Source organism: Catharus ustulatus, chromosome 28, assembly GCF_009819885.2.
Source record: "Catharus ustulatus isolate bCatUst1 chromosome 28, bCatUst1.pri.v2, whole genome shotgun sequence".
Taxonomy (NCBI): Eukaryota; Metazoa; Chordata; class Aves; order Passeriformes; family Turdidae; genus Catharus; species Catharus ustulatus.
The window spans coordinates 2,886,448-2,908,096 of NC_046248.1; the positions used below are offsets into that span (position 1 = coordinate 2,886,448).

Sequence of the window (21,649 nt, forward strand, 5' to 3'; positions counted from 1 at the left end):
CAAGGAAGGAATAATTTGAAGAGGGTGAGATGTGCCAGGGTCTGGGTGAGCTGGGAGAGGGAAGATTGATGGAAGAAGATCTTAGCAGAGATGCATTTTTATGCACATTTTTATCCCCTCACAGTGCCTTGTTTCTCATGTCACATCCCTTCCCTGTGTCCCTTTTCCCTCCCCAGGTTTTCCATGCAGTGCACAAAGGGGACACAGGTCGTTACTCCTGCATAGCAACAAACGATGCTGGCTTTGCCAAGTGTGAGGAGCAGGAGATGGAAGTCTGTGAGTGCCTCTCTGTACAGTTTTCATCAGTGCTGGTTGATTTATCACCAGAAATAAATTGCCATCACCATCAGGAATGAGGGGGGACATCCTGCAGTTAAGTCTTTCCTGCTTTCTCATAGCCCCAAAGATAAGGAGATAAAAATAATCTGAAAATGCGGGCAAACGTCAGATCATGAACAGATTTAATCTTGATGTCAGGGACTCACTAGCTCCCTATGAACTATTGCTTAAAATACTTGAGAGATGGCATTTTAGTGTGTGTGAAGCTGGGATGTTGCTGCTGCCCTAAAGAAACCCTGGGTGCTGGTGTGTCTCTTTGCCAGATGACCTCAATATCGGTGGCATAATCGGGGGAGTCCTGGTGGTCCTTGCAGTCCTGGTGCTCATCACTCTTGGGATCTGCTGTGCCTACAGAAGGGGATACTTTGCAAATGGCAAAGAGAGTGGGGAAAGGTAAGCTGGGCTGTTTGGACACGTGCCTGCACCCTCAGGTAGCGTGGAGGAGTCTGAAGGATGCCAAAAATTAGTGGCTAAAAGGAATTTCAATGCCTAATTCCCCACCAAAGTCCACAGGCCAAGCCAGTCCTTGAGGCTCTGCTGTAAAACCCTGCAGCATCCAGAAATCATCATAGAATCTCAGAGTGAATTGGGACCTTAAAGATGTTCCAGCCCCAATCCCTGCCATGGACAGGGACATTTGTCACTAGACCAGGCTGCTCAGAGCTCCATCCAACCTGACCCTGGGCACTTCCAGGAATGGGTGGCCTTTTCCTGAGGGGGAATTGTGGTGTGGGTGAGAGCTGTGCTCTGAAATCCTCATCCTTGGCATGGAAAAGGGGCCCAGCACTATTAAATGCCTGCAGGTGTTTGTCCAATAGCTCCTGTTGGTCTAATGAGGGCCATGGTTTAATGATCCCAGCTCTCTGCACAGTTACTCTGCAGCATCAGGACATGCATAGGGAATGGATGCAGCAGAGCAGGCTCTCAACAGGAAGTCTCAGTAGTTGTGAGGACCTAAATTTGGGATGAAAAACAGCCGTTCTAGAGCGCACATGGAAATGTTAAAAACAACAGCATTAGCATCAGAGACAAGCCTCGATGTCCTCACAGAGTCTGGGGAGGAGATAATATATGCAAAGCCAAGATTCTCACCAGATAGATTTGTTCTGTGCTAAATGTTGCTTTTCAGCACAAGTTCTGTCTTGTTTTTCTCTTTGGTTTCATTTGTTCTTCAGAAAAAGCTCTAAATATCCCATTTAAATGCAGCTGAGGGTTGGCATACACTGGACTTGACAGTTGTGTATAAATCCTGAGTTCCTGTGGGATTGCAAACAAGTGGTGCTTCCTTATAACTAAGAAAAATGCTGGAGGCTTCTGGCAGTGAAGGATTAAAATGAACTTTATAATTGCCACAGGAAACAGAGCAGGAGACACAGAAAGGCAGTGACAGGCACCAGAGCAGGACAGCCCAGGAAGGAATCAGTTTATCTCTTTGCAGAGTCTTAGGAAAACACACAGCAATCTTTTCACCCTGTGCAGCAGGGGAATTCAGACAAAATCCCAGTCGTGGTAAATGATGGAATAAACACAGACCTCTCATTTGAGAAACAAACTGGGTTTCTCTCTGCTTGCTTCTCACTCAGCTCCTCCTCCTCATTTCCATCTTTCCCAGCACCTCCCCTCCAAAAATCCTGCAGTCTTCCTGTCCCAGAAATGAGATTTTCCTTTTCTTTCAGCTACAAGACTCCAGCAAAGCCTGATGGCGTTAACTATATCCGGACAGATGATGAGGTAACCACAAATGATTTGCATTTACCATCTCTGTCAGGAGAGGAAGAGGGTGGGCAGGGGACGAGGCACTTCTGGGGCACACAGACTTTGTGAGAGTGGGCTCCACTCTGAAGCAAGGCTGGGGAACAGAGGGAAAACAGAAGGGTGAAGGCTGAGTCATTTCCTTGGGGATGATGAGCAGTTGAAGTTGCCTGAAGTGACTGATGCCAGGAGCTATCAGAGGCAGCTCTGCTCCGAGTTATCTCGTGGCCTGACCCCCTTAGGATGAGTTTCATTGGATTAAGTGGGCAGGACATGATGCTTTTACAAGAGAATTTGTATTTTGGGATTTGAGTAGATCACTGAGCTTAAGGCCAGAAAAAGCCTCTCCCATTAGCAGAGATCCTGGGGAGGGAATGAGAAAGTCCCCACCCCGCCTTGGTGTGAGGAGGATGGGATGAGGACCCTGGGCACTACTGGTGCTTCCCTCTCCTTCCCAGTGGGAAATGGGAGCTGCCTGGGCAGGATCCTCCTGGCTACACAGCCTGGATCCACCTTTGGGGTCAGCAGGAACAGAGAGCTGTCTGGAAAGCTGCTGGATCCTTCCTACATCCCAAACTGTTTCGTTGCAGGGTGACTTCAGACACAAGTCTTCATTTGTCATCTAAGACGCCAAAAGGAAATTGCAAACCAGCAGAAGCAAGTGTGAAAATACCTCCTCCAGGAACTCAAAGCAAGAGCAAAAGATTAATTAAGTGCGCTTGGAAGAGTTTGGAACACACAAGAACTCGATAGCTAGCTATCTGTATATCTTTTTTTTCTTTGCCAAAGTTTAAAGTAACTCCTCACTGCCCAACTCGTGTCTCCCCTGCCTCTGGAGATACCAACAGGATCACCCAAACCTCTCCTTGGACCAAGGAAAGGTTTTAATCCTTCCCAAGAGACTGGGCTCTGGAAGTTTGTGGAATTGCCTTCTCTTTGTGCTGCAGGGACACGGCCACAATGTGCAAACCAAGCAGGGGCACAGCATTAGTAAACGTGTAGTAGATGTCACCAGTAATGTGTAACTAGCAGACAAAAAAAGGTGCTGATAGAGCAGTAGATGGACTTCAAAGAGTGAGATTTGGGGGATTTCCTCCCAGCAGCTCATGGCCCAGGCCTGGCTGGTGACTTTTCCACATCTGTGATTGTCTCATGCTGGCTCTGGCTGCTCAGGTGCCCAGTGACAGTGACCCCACCACTAATGCCCCCAGCCCTTCTGTAACCGTCCCCAAATGCTGTTAAATGTGATTTAACACGACCCCCAGGGCAGGGCGCTGCCCCTGCTCCCTGCTTGGCAGGACTCACTGCACGCAGGTAACCCCTGGTTCTAATCTGCACAAAGCAGGCTTGGCTCCTGCGTCTTTCCGTGGGGAAAGAGGCTTAGAGGGGAGGCAGAGAACCAGTGCTAAGACATCCCTTTCAGGAAAATTAAAGCCAAATAATTTCCTGGGCTAAGATTGCCATAAAAGGTACTGAGAGATCCTCCAGCTTTTTTTACCTTCTCCGTTTATTTTGTAAAACCCCCACCTTCTAAATTTTTTGCAAAGATCTATTTTGATTACTTCAGAAAAAGGTAACATTTCTATTTAAAAGTGTAAATACGTGATGCCAGCGGTGTTTGAGTAACGGAGCTATTTTTTTACTGTTGAAGCTACAAGAGAGGAGCTCACACGTTGCTATAGTGTGGCACTGTCAGAGCATATCAGTATTAGTGCAAAGTGTAACAAAAAGCTGCAGGTGGAACAGCATCTCTTTCCTCTTCAGCCAGCTTCAGCCATTTCCTTGTCACAAGAGGTCTTACCAGACACAGAACAGAGTCACTCAGGGATAGTTTTTGTAAATTTATGGCAGGAGCTATCAACTTTTTTTATATATATAAAAAAAAACCAACCAACTCTTCTTGCCGCTGACCAACACTTTGTTTTTGTCGTTGCAAGAAATACCCAGGGATGGCTTTTGGACTCGGTTCCAAAGAGGTGACAGAGTGACTTCAGTGTTTGCTGCCCCTCTGCAAGTTCCCTAAAGCACTAACACAGTGTGACAGCTACAGCAGCTTGGCAGGTTTAAACCACATGGCCAAGGCCACTGTTTCTGGGGTTGGGAAAGCAAAAGCTCAACACAAAAGCACTTTTATAGTGTCAGCTGAAATTTTTCTCTAGATGGTAAAGGAAAAAGGAAAAAAAAAAAGGAAAAAAAAAAAGCAAAACCAACCAAATTTGGTTCTCTTGGCTTTAGAGAGAATGATGGGGAACACATGTTTCCCAAGATACCCTGTTAATAGTGTTGAACAGCATTGGGTGAGACCAGGCTGCGAGATGTGGATGCAACACTAGGACTGTGCTGTGGTTTAGGAAGTTTTTTAATGTAGCAGAATTTAGTGTTCTTGTATTTCCAATATAAATTGAGTTGTCTTAACTTTTCCTGTATACAGTATTTTGGATACTTGACGATTTGGACTGTCAGTGTTATTTTTTCGTGTTCTGCTTTATTCTGCTTTGTTTCCTAGAGCCCTCGCTGGACATGCCATTGCTGCATTTGTTTTGCCCCAACAAAGCATTGCCACTTGTCCCTGTGCCAGGGGAGGTGAAGAAAGGCTGGGGCAGCCCCACCAGGTGTTCTCTGTGTAACTCACACCTCACACTGCTGTTCTGCAGCTTCTCCCTGGTTACCTGTGTAATTCCAGCTCTTCATCCCAGCCACCCAGTGCTGACTGCTGCCTCTAATTGCTCTGACATTCCTCTGCACCCTCTGGGCACCCCCTGCTCCTCCCCTGTGCTGCTTTCAGGGTTCCTGCAGTAAAGGAGAGAGAGGAAAGGGTGGAACCAGCTCTGGGCACTGGGAGCACAATCTGCAGTCCCCCTTCGTGAGACAAACCAGCAGAGCTAAGAATCCAAACTTTTTTTTTTTTTTTTTTTTTTTTTTTTTAGTTCTAAAATGCACAGTGGCATCTCTAACGAGAAAGGGGAGATGATCCCCCCCCCACCCAGCTCGTGAGAGCTGAGGGATGGAGTTCATTGTATCATTGTGAATAATATTCAGGTTTGTACTAATGTATTACGTTTAACTTTGCCAAGAATGTTTTACATAAATACCAAGCTCTAAAGCATTCTTGTAGGGGTTTTTGTTTGGGCTTGGTGGTGGTTTCCAAACAGCCAAATTATGGGAAGCCCCTGTTTTCAATTCAGTGAGATAAGGGGAAGTCTCTCCTGTCAGAGCACTCACAGTGGATGAAGGTGAAAAGTTCTAGGGCTGTTCTGTCAGTTTATTCTTGGACATTTGTTCCTGTTCTTCTCTAGAGAAGACAGGTTAAAACTCACAGGGCTCATCTCAGATACTGCTCAAGGACAGAACAAAAAGTAGGAAATAAGCTATCCCATTCAGAGTGGTTAAATAATATTTTAGGGCAAGAGAGAAGGCACAAAAATAAATGGTTTGGCCATAGCTGACCATCTCTGAAGCAAAGGCCATTCCATACATCCTCTGTTCTCCGACTTTGATTTTGGGAATAAAGTTTAACCTCACTTGAAGGGTTCTCTGATCTTCAAAAGAGATTAAGGAAAGGGGAGGCAAATGATGGGATTCCAGTGCAGGAGGCAAGTGCCTGTTTCCACTCCTGCAGCAAATCCTGTTCTGTGCCTGGGGCTCATGTCTGAGCTGGACAAACCAGCAGGAGTAGAACAGATCCCAGCTCCAAGTTTCAATGAAATCTAGGCCATGAGCTCTGAGATAAAAGAAACAACAGAGAAACTTCAGTGAGGTACACGTGGCCATCAGGGAGATGGGTCAGATTTACCCAGAATATTTATGATCAACAAGGTACCTGCCCAGAGCACTTACCCACCTTGTCTGAGTCATACCCTGCTTGCACTCGAGTCAAAGTCTCTATTTAAAAGCTGCTGTGCCCAACATTAATTGAAATGAAAGCCCAAGATACCAGTGATGTGCTAGAAGAGACTGAGAGGCCGTAAAAATCTACAGGGGAAAAAAAAAAAATCATTTTTCTGTCAGCTCAAGAAAAGGGGAGACGCCGTGGGTGGAATTAATTCTGCAACCATTTATTTTCATCAAATGCTAACGGTTGGAAATAACACAGTTCAAGAATGGAAGTATTCCATATAAAAAGAAACATTAAGGCTGTTCACACACACAGGAGTTTGCACAACAAATAAGAGGTGATGTAGCGTGCAATTACCAGATTTAGGGGTGTGGCAGTGACAAGCTGTTTTACCTTTGTACAAATTAAAGCAACTATTATACAAACAAGAGGGACAATGAAGGACTGGGTGAATAAACCCAGCCACTCACTGCCCTGCAAACTGTGATAAACTGCATTTATTGCCGAACTTGTGGCAACCTTATGCCCTCACTTTTCCAAATGGACAAATTACACATCCTGAGAGTGAAAAGCCACCCTCCTTTTCTGCTGCAGCTCTGAGCCCTCCAGTGAGCTGTGTGAAGAACAGCTCTTGTCACCCATCCTTGTGCTAATGCAGGCTTTGCTCACCTCCAGAACGATTCTGGGGAAACAAGAGCTCAGAACAGATAAGGAGGGGTGTGCATGCACACCATGAGGAATTCCAGAGGGCAGGGACAGTTCCAGGCAGCCTGGTGGTTCTGTGCAGCACTCCAGGCTCACTTGGCTGTTTTTGGAGGGTTCTGTGGTGGTTCTGTGCAGCTCTCCAGGCTCACCTTGGCTGCTTTTTGGGGGGTTCTGGAAGAGTTCTGTGAAGCACTCCAGGCTCACTTGGCTTGCAGTGGGGTTCTGGGGGTGGTTCTGTGCAGCACTCCAGGCTCTTGGCTGTTTTTGGGGGGTTCTGTGCAGCACTCCAGGCTCACCTGGCTGTTTTTGGGGGGTTCTGTGCAGCTCTCCAGGCTCTTGGCTGTTTTTGGGGGTTCTGTGCAGCTCTCAGGCTCACATGGCTGTTTTTGGGGGGGGTTCTGTGCAGCTCTCCATGCTCACTTGGCTTGCAGGGTGGTTCTGTGAAGCATTCCAGGTTCACCTGGCTGTTTTTGGGGGGTTCTGTGCAGCTCTCCAGGCTCACCTGGCTGTTTTTGGGGGTTCTGTGGTGGTTCTGTGCAGCTCTCCATGCTCACTTGGCTGTTTCTGGGGGTTCTGTGCAGCTCTCCATGCTCACTTGGCTGTTTTTGGGGGTTCTGTGCAGCTCTCCAAGCTCAGTTGGCTGCCTTCAGGGGGGTTCTGTGCAGCTCTCCAGGCTCTTGGCTGTTTTTGGGGGGTTCTGTGCAGCTCCCCAAGCTCAGTTGGCTGCCTGCAGGGGGGTTCTGTGCTTTGCCCTTCGCTGTGACACTCTCTGGCTGCTCCTCCTGGCTGGGGATTCCACATTCCACTCCCGAGGAGGGGGTGGGCTGCAGGAAGGAAGGAGAACAACCCTGCATTTCCAAACCCTTGGGCAGCCTTTGCCCCTGGCAGTGGCTGTCCCAGCCCCTGCTGAACTTACGGCATCTCTGGCAGTGTCAAACAGATGATATCCCTTGGCTTGTCCTCAGCATCTTCCTCCACTGCAAACAACACATATATTTTCATATTTTACAAAGTGCCATCGATTTGGTCATTTGGGGTTGTTTATTTCTCCCTCCCCTCAAGTAAGAATCACTTGCCTGGAGCTGAGTCGGGTGTGTGTCTCATGCTGATGTAACTGACCCCAGCACTAAAAGTCAAGTTATTAATGGTCTCTGGAAATAAAATAAAAAATAAAAATCACATATTAGCAGCCTGTGACACAGCCAGAGGGGCAAGGCATGCTGCTGTGCAATACTCAAGTGTCACAGAGCAAGTAAACCCAGTAATTGCAAACACACACATCTGTCTCTTTTCCCCAGACCTCAGTGTCTCCCATCCCCTGTGCTGAGTCTGATGGGCCACATCACCTCCAAATCCCAGCCTCACAGCTTCCCTGGCTGCAGGAATCACTGTGGGACCTTGTCCTGTGCCCCCTGTCCAGCCACCCTTCCACTGAAGCTCTGCTCTCTCTCATTCCACCCAGAGCAGTTGTGCTGCCTGCTCAAGGCAGAATTTGGGGCTCCTGAAAACTTCCACAGACCCTGAAGAGCTGCTCTGTGAGGAGCTGCCTGCAGCCAGACAAGAGGAATCACTTGACAGGGGAGCTAGGTAGAATTTAGCTTGCCTGAATAGGCCCTGGTTGTCAGCTGTCTCTTTCCTGTCATTTATCTCAGGAGAGATGTCACAATATTCAGATTTTACTTAACTCAACGCTCTGTTTTATGCTCATGTTTCCCAGAACCTTTCACAAGGAATTAAGGCAAGGTGAGTTGGAAACTCAGCTAAAAGGACTTCTCTTCACAGCTGAACTGGGTTTGCTCTTTAACTTCTGCCCTGTCCTGGAAGGGAATCACTGAAGCTTAGAGCAGAAATCAAATTTGATCCATCTGCCTCAGCTCTGCCCTGCATCTCTCAGGACTGACCTGTGCCACTGACTGTGCAGTGTGTGCTGAAGAATTTACCTTGGTAAGGAGACATTTATGGGGAAGGAAGGGAAAAAGAAAGGGGAAAGAAATGGTGAAGATATGGCAAAGATGAAATGGAAAAGAAATAGGGGAAAAGTGGGGAAGTAGGGCATCCCAGCCAGTATGGGAAGGAGGTATCTCCCAACATGTGTTTATTGCAATCCCCACTCACCCAGATCCACTGAAGCTGTTCCCAAAGCACCATGCAGGAGCTGAGGAGCCCCAGAGACAGAAGGGAAGAGAGAACACAGCCAGAACAGCTGAACAAGGCAGGAAGAGGGGACAGCTGCTCCCAACTTCTCAAGTACAAACCTGTTTACAAAGAATTGCATCTCCAGTAGTCTCAGAGTGATATACCAGAGGAATAAAATGTTTTATTCTGGTTGTCTATCAGCCTGTGCCACCATACAGATGGCTCAACACACGCTGACTGAAGTGATGATCCTGCTCTGTACAGTTTGTCTCCCTGCTGAAGGACACATGCTGCCTCGAAGCAAAGCAGGAATTCAGCTCTAGTACCACTGCAGATTAACATTTTCCCTCCTTTTTCACCATATGGTGCTTCAAGAGCAACAGCCGTGCAAGTTTCAAAGAATCCTGCTCTCTAAAAACACTTCTTGCACGAAACCCCACTTTTTTTTTGCTTGTTGCTCAGGCAAGGAGAAACATTGGGGCAGACAAGTGCAGCCCAGCACACAGGGAAGGGCAGGATCAGATTTTCCAGAGGCTGCACACCAGGGCCTGCTCAGGGCTGTCAGGGATTTGCTGTGTGTGAGCAGGGCAGGGCTGTGAGGGGCACTCCCACAGCTCTCTGGGGACACCTTCCCTTCCCAAAGCAGCCCCCAAACCCAAGGAGAGCTGAGCTGCCACACACTCACACCTGGAGCTCTCAGACAATTCTCTGCACCTCACCAAACACAGCACAACAGAGATCTAAAGGAGTTCAGCAGCAAATGGATGGGAAGGAAGAGGATCTCCTGCTGGAACTCAGCTCCATTTGGGTTCTACTGCAGCTGCCTGTCCTGCTTGCAGGGCTGTCAGAGAGCATTCCAACAAAACCTGCCCCTGAACTGCTCAGCTGCAGTGGGCACGAGCACAGAGAGCCCCAGTTTGAGCACTGGAGATTCCTCCCTGTGCATTCCCACAGCAGCAACCAAAGCACATCATTCCTTCTCCAGAGCTGAGTTCAGTTCTTTCTGAGTGTGGAGCACACTGACTCAGTGACTGTGCAGCTTGTTAATCCCTCTGAGCACATCCCTGTGCTCTCCTGCAGCTGTCACAGCCCAGGGTAGCTCACCCCAGACCCTGTTTGGACAACTCTGAGCACCAAGGATCTGACCCTGAGGGTTTCCCGTGCAGCAGGGTTCTGCAGGGCAGTCTAACACTGCTCAGCTGTGCTTGCAGAGCCAAGGAATGCTCAGCCTTGCACCTTTGGGCAGGGCAGGCTGGTAAGGAACCACAACAACCTTCCTCTGCAGCACCCCAGGGTCAAGGGCACTCAGCATCCCAAAATCTGACCCTGTGAGATGCACAGGGAGACAATGCACTGTGCTTTCCCATGGTTTCAGGAGGGTTCTTCACTCCAAACACTTAGATAAAGGAACAATCCCCAGCTCTCAGCTCCTACTCACGCTCTGGGGTGCTGATTGCTCGTCCTGCCACAGCCACGTTTTCCCCACTGGACTGCCGGTTCAAGCTTTGGAAGGACACTGGAAACAACAAGGCAGCAGTTAGGATCTGAAATGCACTCCAGGCTCTGGCTGGATGTGTGGAAAGCAGAGCCAGAGCAGGTGCAGCAGTTCCCACCTTGCTGGCTGCCAGCTGAGCTCGGTGCCTCAAAGGAAGCTGAACCCCCCACACTCTTGGTGCCGCGCTTGCTCATGCCTTCCAGAGCCTTCTTGGCAGAGTTCAGGATGGCCAGCGTGGTCAGGGATGCTGCCCTAGGGCCAGAAACACAACAGCAACTGGGATCTCCCTCTGAAAGCCCTGGTGAGATGCACTAGGGAAGATCTGTCTCCTCTCAGTCCTTCATCATCCCAAACACCAAATAAAAAAATTCTGCTGAAACACCCATGACTTTCAAACCACTCCCAAAAGAATGGATCAGCAAAGAAATATAAACTAATATAAATAAATACATTAAAAAAAAAATATATAAAATACCAGGTAACAAAGAGAAGCCCTGATGAGATGAACAAGGGAAGATCTGTCCCCTCTCAGTCCCCCATCATCCCAAACACCAAATAAAAAAATTCTGCTGCAACACCCCTGACTTTCAAACCACTCCCAAAAGAATGGATGAGGAAAAAAACATAAATTACTATAAAAAAATACATTTAAAATATATCTATAAAACACCAGGTAACAAAAGGAGCCCATACCTGCGATGCTCTGCTGGCTGCCTCAGGGCATCAGCAGCAGAAGGGCTAGAGGCAGTGATGCACCCAGGTGTGGGCACTGCATTGTTGTTATTTTGGCCACCAGGAGTTGCAGCTCTCTCCAGAGATGGAGGTTGCTGTGGAAAACAGGAGAAAAGGTCATGTCTGACAATGGATACACGAGTAGAAAACCCTGCAAGGTGCTTGGACCTGAGTGTTTAAGAAGGGTGATGGATGTAAAGGGGGCTGGGGAGAAACAATTTAATGGCCAGAATTTTACCAAGAAGTGAACAGGGACACAAATGTCCTAGTTTAGAGGTCTATATATAAAGTGCTCTTCTAAAGTCTGCAGAGAAATGAACTTCCAGGCTGGAAGTCATCTCATCTTAAGGTAGGGATCTAAAAGAGTTCAGGACAATTGACTCAGGCCCATATTTATTTCTTTACAATGAATTTAAAAGAGTATCTGCATGAGAGGACGAGTTTGAATCGTCACTTTGTAGACACCTGAAGTCACACAAAGTGAACTCTTCTCTTTGTTACCAGTTTATCACTCTGGGAACAGAGAAAAGACAACATTTAAGCCCAGCCAATGCCAAATTAGACTTTGGTTTTCCTTTAAATTGCATTCTTTCTCCATTAATCATTTGCTGCTCCTCTTGGCTTTGTTTGTTGATGTTCTAACCTATTAAAGTACTCTGAAAGCTTCTCTCAGGAAGTACAAAGAGGTAGAAAAACCCCTCATCACCACCCTGCTCCAAGTACAGGGTCCCTGGGCAGGGCCTGGGTGCTGTGAGCACACAAATTACAGCAGAGGATACATGCACAGAATTAATGGCACCAACCACCTCCTCGTGGGCTGCTGAGAGCTGCTCTTGCTCTGACTCCTTCTCCCTGGCCAGCTGCTCTTCATATTTCCTCATGTCATACTCCAGCTCGGCTGCCAGCTGCTTGTCCGCAGCAAACACGTCTTTGATTTCGTTTCGGTAATCTTGCATCATTTCCTGCAGCAACAAGGAATGTTTGGACCTTTCAGAAATCTCCCCCAGCTACTGATTCACATCCCCATTCAGATCACAGCTGCTTGGGAGCAAAAGGAAACACCAGTTGGTAGAGCAGAGGTGTTTTTAACAGACTGAAGAGTTTCGACTCCCATTTTTTTCTGCAGAACACAGAAAAGCTTTCCAGCGTTTGAGCTTCCCTCTGCCCACGTTCCACACCACAGCCTCATCTCCAATCCCTCCACCTCCCACGTTATTTAACACACTGGCAGTGTCACAACACCCAATCTTCTGAATGCTTCCCTCCTAAGAAGGCTCTTGGTTCTGGCAGTGCTTGCACACCCAGCACATTAACTCCAGGCAGGACCAGCAAAAACACTTCCCCTTACCCTCAGGCAGTTCATCAGGTCCTTGACAGCTGGGAGCCTCTTCTGCTCCATCATGGACTTGAGTGATGTGATTATTGGGATGATGTGTTCGATGAAATACTTCTTCTGAACCTTTTTGTGAACAAGGCATGAACAGTTATGCGAGGCAGTGAAGGAGAAGCTGCTCTGCTCCAGGGACACCCGAGTGAGAGGAGTTATCCCTCCACAGCCAGGGAATCACTGTAATTAAGGCTGCTCTTACACCACACACATGCACAGAGGCTTTTAACCTAAGTGGAGCTTTTTCAGATGCATCACTAAGTCACTCAGTTCTCACAGTGAAGGCAAATTGCCCAGAGGTGCAGGAAAATCATTGTTCCGCTCAAATGCTTCACCAAGGAGAGGGGTGGGGAACAAATCCAGCCCAGCACAGCTCCCCTGGCTCCTGGGGAAATGCACTGCTGATCCCTCCAGCTCCAGAACAAGCATCCTCCACAAATTCTGCCTTCATATTTTGCTTTTACAAGACACAGAGATGCCCAGCCCTCCTCCCACAGCAGACCAAGTGCCCCTCACCTGCGAGATTAAGTTTTTCATGGACAGCTCATTTTCATCAGGCTGATTGTCTTCCTCTGCCCTGGACCTCATACCTGTGAGCTTGATTTCTTTGCAGCTGAGGACTGCAAATGCATCTGAGAGCAGCTCACTGCCTTCCAGGTCCAAAGGAAGGATCTCATCCACAAAGCAAGCTGGAATACACAGGCAAGAAATAATTTATTTTCCCAGAAGCAGGAAGATAAAACACCTGGACCATCAGCTTTTATACAGACACCAGTTGTTTGTTTGCCAGATTTTTCAAGGCAGACCCTTACCTAGGATGTTGTGGCTGATCCCAGTGGTGATGTTGAACCTCTGCTGATTTGTGAAATGCTCCAGCAGGAAGGTGTAGATCCTCATCCTCTTCTCCTTCTTATCCTTCCCCTTCAGAGAGAAGAGCTGCTTCGCCCTGTGGCAGAGCACGACATTTTACAGAGGCCCAAATCACATTATGCAGCTCCCAGGAATAATGAGACCTTAAATCAGCCAGGGATATCTGCATGCCACTTTTAAGACCCATAAACCTGTTAGGACAGCACACAGTCCTGCAAATTACACACAGCAGTGTCACAGGGAGGGCAGGACACAACTCAGCACTGCTTCCCCTCTGCTGCATGGATAATTATCAAGTGACACAAATGCTGTGCTGTCACTGAGAGCTGCATGGTCAGACAGCCCATAATTCAGCAAAAATGAGACAGGAATGTGCTCAACTGACCGCAGGCTCTGGGGGAACCTGTTGTACTTCTGATGCTTCTCGTAGCTGTTGAAATGGAAGATGCACTCGATGAAGTGCTGGGAGAACATTGCAGGGTTCCTCTTCAGCAAGACATGCACCACACAGTACTCTGCAAACCTGGGGAGGAGGAGGAGAAAGAAATTATCACTGCAAAATCTCCAAAAGCCACCCCTGAAGCTCTCAAGGCAGGAGGATGGTTTCCCTCTGCCAAGTCTCCCTCAATACCACATTTAATTTTTGCCCAGCTCACTGACTTCCATCCTTTTCTCAGGGGGACAGACATTTCCAGCTCCACAGCACTACTTATTTTTATGGCCATTAGAGCAAACTGAGTCAGAAATGAATCTGAACTTGAATCCAGGCACAGCATTTTAATTATTTAAATAACCTGAGCTCCACTGTGGCTGAGAGACAGCACTCAGCAACAAGTTAATCACCAAAGGTCCTGCAAGAGCTGCAAGGCAACCCCAGGACTGAAGAAAGTGGTTTTATCTGGATGCAATCTCTAAATGCAGATGCAAAGGAAAAGGCTCCCAAAGAAATGGGAGGAACACAATGCTGCAATGTCACCATCTACTGGAAAGACATTTTTAGGTATTAAAAACACACTGAAGAGAAAAGGAAATGTGAATGGTAATTGATAAAAGGTTGATGGTTCTGGAAATATCCATCTCAGATTGACTGTTCCAGGCAGAAACAAGCAGCAAGGTGTCCAATCCTCCTTTGTATCCTGAATTTCTACATGACCTCCCAGTCTGAGAGAAACCTGCCCCACTCATTTCTCACATAACAGAGCAGCTGGAGACCTTGAAACCTCCAAAAACTTCATGAGCATGCACTTAAAATGAGAGTGTGTAATTCCTCTGACACATCACTTGACAGGTCATTCCTCTGATAATTACAAGATGTGGCAGCAGGCTGAAAAGGCGAGGCATGCAATATAAGAAAAAGGAAATTCCAACAAAATATTTAATTCCAGTCCTAAAACAAACCCAGCACTTGAGACAGAGCCTGTCAGAAAACCACAAGGAAGATTTCATAAGGGTCTGTCTCAAAAATTTCATTTTATCTCAATAATTGAGTCCTAAATAGAGCAGAGCTGCACATTTTGAGGACTGCCAAGGACACACTTTGGGATTTCCAAATCACCTGGAGAGGTTCATCACCTCTTGGCCACCACTGCAGACCCTAAAGAAGTACAGAGGTTGTTGGGATAATCTGCTTTATCAGTGGAATTTCTCTTCACAATGTGAAGGTGCCAAGACTGAGACAGGTTTTGAGACATCTCTGACCTTCAACTCCTCCATCATTTCCCAGCTGAGATTTTTACCTGGCAATCTCTGGGTCGGGATCCACCAAGACGCTGACGAACCGAAAGAAGAGACATCCCTTCCATTTCACATACTCCTCCTGTAAATCAGCAGAAATTCACAGCTTGAAACAGGAAAAATCAGTGGGAACCTCCAAATTGTAATCAGGTAAACAAACAAGCTGTAAAACCTCAGCCTGAGGCACATAAAATAAACCTCAAAACAACCCCAAGTATTTTGAGGGATGCTCTAAGCAGCATAAATGCCACAGCAGCACATCAAGGTTTACCCCAGGTATGAAGAATAAAGTAGAAAAATGAAAAATCTCTTCTCCTACCCCATAGCAGATGTGCTCTTCAACAATGTTTTCAGAGCCAAATGCACTCCAAACCTGTCCTCATATGAACATTGGGAGGGTAAACATCTTGAGCCTCCCAACATTCACACCTTCAGAACAATCAGCAGAGACAGCAGGAGAAAATAAAGGTGTTGTGGTGCTTGTTGCAGCCATTGATAGAGGAGTGAAAAAGGAGGGAGTTCAAAGAAACCAAGATGAGAAAAGGGGCAACCATTGACTAAAAATAACCTCATTATCCAAGCTGTTGATGTGCCTGCAGTAACTAAACACAGATTTAAATACCCTTCAGTTAGCATTAATTATGCTCTGAATCACGGGCAGGGCTGGGCTCTGAGAAGGATGGCACTGGAAAACCTTTCCTGGCCATCCCAACACCAGGAGCTGCCTCTTCTGGTGCTGGACCCCACACCCCTGCTAGGATGCTCTCCTGCTTCAGTTTGATGTCTCCAAATTTGTGAGCAGAGCCTCTCCTCCATCCTTCCCATCTGGACACAGTCATCATCACCTCCAGAGCTCCTGCAGCCACATGGGATCATCACATCTGCCCCTGCCCACCAGGAACCTGCCAGAGCTCAGTGGTGATGGTAACTGCACCACAGGGAAAGTGCCCACAACCAACAGAACTGTTACTGGTTCCTGTTCTGTTCACTGTTAATTCCATAACTGTTATATAGATCAGTAAAGAACTGTTATTCCTATCCCCATATGTTTGCCTGAGAGCCCCTGTCCTAGGTTGCAATGTAAAGATATGCCCAGGGGTATGTATTCTATCACCATCTGCTGGAAACAGGTGGGGCAGTGATCCTTATCTCTGTGGGGGATATCCTCTGTTAATGGACCATGTGTTAAAAACCAGGTGGGGCAGTGATCCTTATCTCTGTTGTGATATCTCCTGCTAATGGGCCAGCTGTTAAACCAGGTGGGGCAGTGTTCTTTATCTTTTGACCCATCCTTCCTCCAGGGAGATATCTTCTGTTAATGGCCATTGAGCCCCAGTGCATGACTGATAAAATTACATCATCCCATTGGGAGATGCTCCAGCCAGAGGGGGAAGCAAACATTTCCTACCTAGATAAAAACTGATATGTGGAACACTAAAGCAGCCTTTACCCACTGGTTTCTAGAGGACAAGAGCTACCAGACCTTTCTACAGGATGACTACTTCAACAACAGCACTTCATCTGGACTGCTCCCACCACCCTAACCAGGGGGCATCAGGTTGCATTCTGCTTCTCAGTGCTTTTTTTTCTTTTGTACTATTACAGGTATTTTATTTTTCTCTTTTTTCCTATTAAATTGTATTTCTGACTTGGAGTCTCTCACTGTTTTTTCTTTCAAACCATGACATCCCCTTAATTTCAAAACTACACTAATCCAGAAGGAAGGATTTACATTCTCCATTTCCCTGCTTTCCCTTCCACACCGGGCCAGATTCAGCACGGAGGCAGCAGCATCACCTGCAGGAGGTTGGTGAGCATGACCAGGGTCTGCTTGCGGATGAAGGGGTGCGGGTCCCGCAGGCACAGGGACATGTTGGGCACGTAGGGCTCCCCCAGCGAGGTGTAGCGCACGCACAGGTCCCGCAGCACGATCACCGCGTTGTTGCGCAGGGGCATGTCCGGAGACTCCTCCATCTCCCGCACCACCGCGGCGATGCAGCTCCTGGCCAGCTCCTCGTGCTGCAGGCACAGCTTCCCTGCGGGAACAGCGCCTTGAGATCCCAGCTTTTGTGGTTTTCAAATCCTGTACTGCTCTAGTGCATAGCTCTAAGGTCTGTATGAAGTGTAGGTAAACTCTCAGCTCCATGTAAAGTGTAGTTAGTTAAACTCTAAGCTCCATATAAACTGCAGTTAGTTCAACTCTCAGCTCCATATAAAGTGTAGTTAGTGAAACTCTAAGCTCCATATAAAGTATAGTTAGTTGAACTCTAAGCTCCATATAAAGTGTAGTTAGTTGAACTCTAAGCTCTATATAAAGTGGGGTTAGTTAAACTCTAAGCTCCATATAAAGTGTAGTTGGGTAAACTCTAAGCTCCATATAAAGCATAGTTAGTTCAACTCCAAGCTCCATATAAAGTGTGGTTGAACTCTAAGCTCCATATAAAGCGTAGGTAAACTCCAAGTTCCATGTAAAGCGTAGTTAGTTCAACTCTAAGCTCCATATAAAGTGTGGTTGAACTCTAAGCTCTATATAAAGTGTGGTTAGTTAAACCCTAAGCTCCATGTAAAGTGTAGTTGGCTAAACTCTGAGCTCCATATAACGTATAGTTAGTTGAACTCTAAGCTCCATATAAAGTGTGGTTGAACTCTAAGCTCCATATAAAGCATAGTTAGTTCAACTCTCAGCTCCATATAAAGAGCAGTTAGTTAAACTCTAAGCTCCATATAAAGTATAGTTAGTTGAACTCTAAGCTCCATGTAAAGTGTAGTTAGTTCAACTCTAAGCTCCAGGTAAAGTGTAGTTAACTCTTCACATCTTGGTCAGACAAAACAATCCCTCTAGGCCTGTGAACCACAGCCTCAGGCCCTGAAAAGTATAAAGAAGTGGATTGTGGGGGAGCAAACAGGGGGAATATGGCTGCATTACCTGAAGCTATAATTGGACAATTAACCCCTGATACCACTAAACAGACTAAACTTATAATTGTCTGAAAAACTCATGAGCACAGTCCATCTTGGGTGTAGACCCTGCAAGGCCTTTGACTGCCCAAGGTGGATCTGTTCAAGGCCTTTAATAAATCCCCCCTTTATTCTCTGAACTCTGCCTAGCCACTGTTCCAGGTGGTCACTCCAAGGCATCACCAGAGTTGCAGAGCTGGGAGTAAATTCTCCTTCCCCACCAGCCCAGCCCAGCTCACTGCCTCCAAGAGGAGCCAGGGAAGGAATCAGGAAGTAAACAAGGGAACAAACAAGCAGCTCATGCTGGAACTTGATGAGCAATCTGCACGATCTCTCAGGGAGATGGTACTTCAAGTTCTTCCAAACTCCCCTTAGACCTATAGAGTGGGTCTCTATGCCAAATTCCCTCCTTCACAGCAAACTATTTCTGTATACAGGGTATTATTCAAAGCAGCTAAAAAGAACAGCCCCAGCTGTCATAGGCATAGCAGGGAGACACCCACCTCTGAGAGCATCACTGAACCAACCTAAAATAAAATAGCCTGCAATAGTTCTAACATCATTTCTCCCTGTTCCCAAGCTCTGCACAAAAGTATTAAACTTTCCAAAGCAATTAAGGGAAGAACAATGCTGCCTATCTGCAAAGGAAACTTGTTCCTAACCATGGAAGCATCAAAACCCAGAACTTTCACTTGGTATTCCTCAGAATCCTGGGAATGCAGCTGGCCAGGCTTCTCCTTAATTGAGGAGAACAAGTATTTGAGTGCAGTCATTCTGCTCTAAGCTACATCAAAAGCAGCAAGTTTTCTTCACTCTCTGTGGAGCATCTTACTGCAAGTGAGATGATCCTTGAGCACCCAACTCTGAGCACAAGAACAGCACAGCTCTGGGGGACAGTGCTAATTACTGATCACTATTAATGCATTAGCCACCTGGAGAAGCAGAGCTGGCAGGGTTCTGATGGTTTGCCCAACTTTTTCATGGTTTCCATGGATATCTGCATTGCTAAAAGCTCTGAGCTGGGCTAAGGCAAACAGAGCACTGGGGCTCTCTGCCACAACTGCCAGAGCTTTACATGGCATTATTTAGGTTGGAAAAGACCTCTGGGATCATGGAGTCCAACCTGGGATCCCCACATCCAGGGATGGGGACTCCAAGCCTCCCTGAGCAGTCCCTGCCCATGTTTAACAACCCTTTCCATGCAAAAATTCTTCCTCATGTCCAACCTGACCCTCCCCTGGCACAGCTGGAGCCTGTTTCCTCTTGTCCTGTCCCTTTTACCTGGTTCCTCCCTCCTGTCAGGGAGTTGCAGAGTGACAAGGTCCCCCTGAGCCTCCTTTTCTCCAGGATTCTGGGCAGAACTTCACCAGAAAGGCTGAGACACACAAAAGCCCATTTTTAGGGCAGGGAAGCACTTACCTAAAGTGATGAGAGCATGAGCCCTGACCACGGTAGGCATGGCTGGGGCTCTGAACTGGGACAGCAGCTGGAAACTGGGGATTTCCTCACTGTCTGTAGAAACAGAGGCTGGAAAAGAACAGGTCAGAGATGGAAACACAGCCTGGCACACAGTGGTGCCTGCTCATGCAAAGCTAAAGGCAGAAGGAGAATGGCTCACATTGGTCCTTGCTGCCAGAAGAGGCCAGGATGGACTGAACCAGAAGGAAGATGTTTTCATCCACCATGCCTGGGCACATCTGGGCAGCCTCACCCAGCAGGAAGAGGTGTCTCACCTGCAGAGAGAAAGCAGCACTGCAGTCAAAAGGCAGTGGCTGAGCTGCAAAATAAACCAGCAGGAGTCAGTTCTTCTTCAAAACAACTCAAAATTCCCTCAGTCCTTCCAAGGCAGTGGCTGGAGAACAGAAGGGGAGGCTTTGGAACAGAAATCCTGGGTGGGTGTGTTTAATATGCTCCAACACCCCCCACATCTAATGAGACTGAAATACTCCTCAAAGCATTCCATGCCTTTTACAGACCTCCCTTCCAAACAGCTCATCTGAGAAGTTTGAGTGGAAAAGCAAGGAAAAAAAAACCACGTCATATATTAAAAATACATGGGGCGCCATATCCTCAGAGCAACTCCTGGTGTGCAAAACTGCTGTGGGCTCTGAAATACAAGAGTTCATCCCACACACAGGCCACACACATTGCTGTTTCCCCAGGATTTTGAGGAACACCAGCTCCAAGCACACCCTTTAAAGAATCCTTGAAGGGGATTGTTTAAAATAATAATTCCAAAATTTACCAAGAGATCTTCCTGCAGCTGCTCTGCTCCATGCTCTTTGAGGACTATATTGGAGATGTAGCTCTCACAGGTGGATACCAAAACTCCAAACACCTGGTTTTGCTGGTTGAGGAGCTCCTGTTTCATAATTAAACAAAATTAATTCAACACTTTATTAATTAAACAAAAGGTAGCTGTAATATCTGTCCACACATGAATTCCTAATATCAAAGTCTTTATGTGCTTTTAATAATCTGGATCCCATTAAAATCAATCTGACAGTGCCTCAGAGCTTTAAAATTCTCCCTGCACATCAAAGGATGTGAGCAAGTGTCAAAACACCTTGGAAAATTTGGCTTTTAATGATCCACAGGCCCGAGTTTACTTCATTATAGAAATCACACAGACTTAAACAAAAAGGATTTAGGCGACTGTTTCATGTGCACCCAACACATTGGAGGTGTCTGTGGGAATTTTTAGATGTTGCTTGAAAAAAGCAGCTCCATTAACAAAGACAACATGATGTGAATTCCAAAGAGTGAAGGGGAAACACAGGAAAAACTGATTATCTACCACACTGTGGTGAATATAAAGCATCATTTCTGGTTTTCCACCATCTAAAAGTGGTAATTTTAATAACCAAATACAGATATAAATGATAGCTGTTAGGTTTGATGAAGTGACCAACCACAGGAAAATCTGCATTTCATTTTAAGACAACACCCTGTGCTGGCTGTACCTACAGGGGAGAATTTTCTGATTGTCAGTTTAAAAACCCAGAAACCATCACCCCACCCTGGCTTCTGAGGCACAGAGGGTTCAGTTTTGCCCATTATTTACTAAACTTGATTGGGATGCTTATTATAAAATAGCTATCATCTATGCTGAATGAGAAATATAAACCAGGCACAAAGAGAAATCGTTGGGGACAGAGACCTGCATCAATTTTAGCTTCTCTGCAACTGTGTCCAGGCTGAAATCTTTATTTTGCCAACAAAATATGGCCTAAATTCCCACAATGGGAGCAGAACAGAGCTATGGCATAAAACAAATGGAGGCAGAAAAAAGTTATGAGCAAGTTATTAACTCCCTGTTTGGTCTCCAGGAAGAGGGCTAGGAAATTTGTGTTATTTCCAGCAGCTCTGATGGAGAACAGTCACTGATTACAGCATAAATCTGGGGCTTCAAACTGGACCAGGCACAGCAACAGGTTTCCTTTAGGAAATTTCCTTTAGGAATTCTGTAAATTTGGACAGAAGGCAAATGCAAAGTATTTCAGAGGTGTGTGGGGGAATACATTTGAAGGCAGAAGATTTCTTCCAAGCCCAGCCTCAGCCACAGGATGTTCTCCAGCTCAAGAGCTGAGCAGAGCAGGCTCGAGCTGCTGGAGTCAGAGCCCCTTTTTTTAGAACTCATCATCCCACAGACACCCCCTGAGTGGGGAACAGGCTATTTTAAAAGGTGTATTTTAAGAGGTGTCCC

At 46.8% G+C, this 21,649-nt stretch overlaps 2 protein-coding genes across 2 annotated transcripts in view; one reads left to right on the forward strand and one right to left on the reverse strand.

The window, feature by feature from the left end:
- Positions 1-5,197, forward strand: part of JAM3 (junctional adhesion molecule 3) — a 31,932-nt gene extending 26,735 nt beyond the window's left edge. Inside the window, exons 6-9 of the mRNA XM_033081813.2 lie at positions 177-276; positions 603-732; positions 2,016-2,070; positions 2,682-5,197. Of these exons, the coding sequence (XP_032937704.1) occupies positions 177-276; positions 603-732; positions 2,016-2,070; positions 2,682-2,717 (321 nt within the window). The 3' untranslated portion in view covers positions 2,718-5,197. The remainder of the gene's footprint in view (positions 1-176; positions 277-602; positions 733-2,015; positions 2,071-2,681) is intronic.
- A 1,959-nt stretch (positions 5,198-7,156) lies between these two features.
- Positions 7,157-21,649, reverse strand: part of NCAPD3 (non-SMC condensin II complex subunit D3) — a 31,449-nt gene continuing 16,956 nt past the window's right edge. The window contains exons 20-35 of the mRNA XM_033081816.2: positions 20,189-20,305; positions 19,562-19,676; positions 19,363-19,470; positions 16,783-17,021; positions 14,988-15,067; positions 13,637-13,774; positions 13,194-13,327; positions 12,898-13,070; positions 12,343-12,453; positions 11,798-11,956; positions 10,956-11,089; positions 10,381-10,514; positions 10,206-10,283; positions 7,708-7,782; positions 7,548-7,608; positions 7,157-7,455 (exon numbers count right to left, since the gene is read on the reverse strand). Coding sequence (XP_032937707.1) covers positions 7,347-7,455; positions 7,548-7,608; positions 7,708-7,782; positions 10,206-10,283; positions 10,381-10,514; positions 10,956-11,089; positions 11,798-11,956; positions 12,343-12,453; positions 12,898-13,070; positions 13,194-13,327; positions 13,637-13,774; positions 14,988-15,067; positions 16,783-17,021; positions 19,363-19,470; positions 19,562-19,676; positions 20,189-20,305 — 1,965 coding nt within the window. The 3' untranslated portion in view covers positions 7,157-7,346. The remainder of the gene's footprint in view (positions 7,456-7,547; positions 7,609-7,707; positions 7,783-10,205; positions 10,284-10,380; positions 10,515-10,955; positions 11,090-11,797; positions 11,957-12,342; positions 12,454-12,897; positions 13,071-13,193; positions 13,328-13,636; positions 13,775-14,987; positions 15,068-16,782; positions 17,022-19,362; positions 19,471-19,561; positions 19,677-20,188; positions 20,306-21,649) is intronic.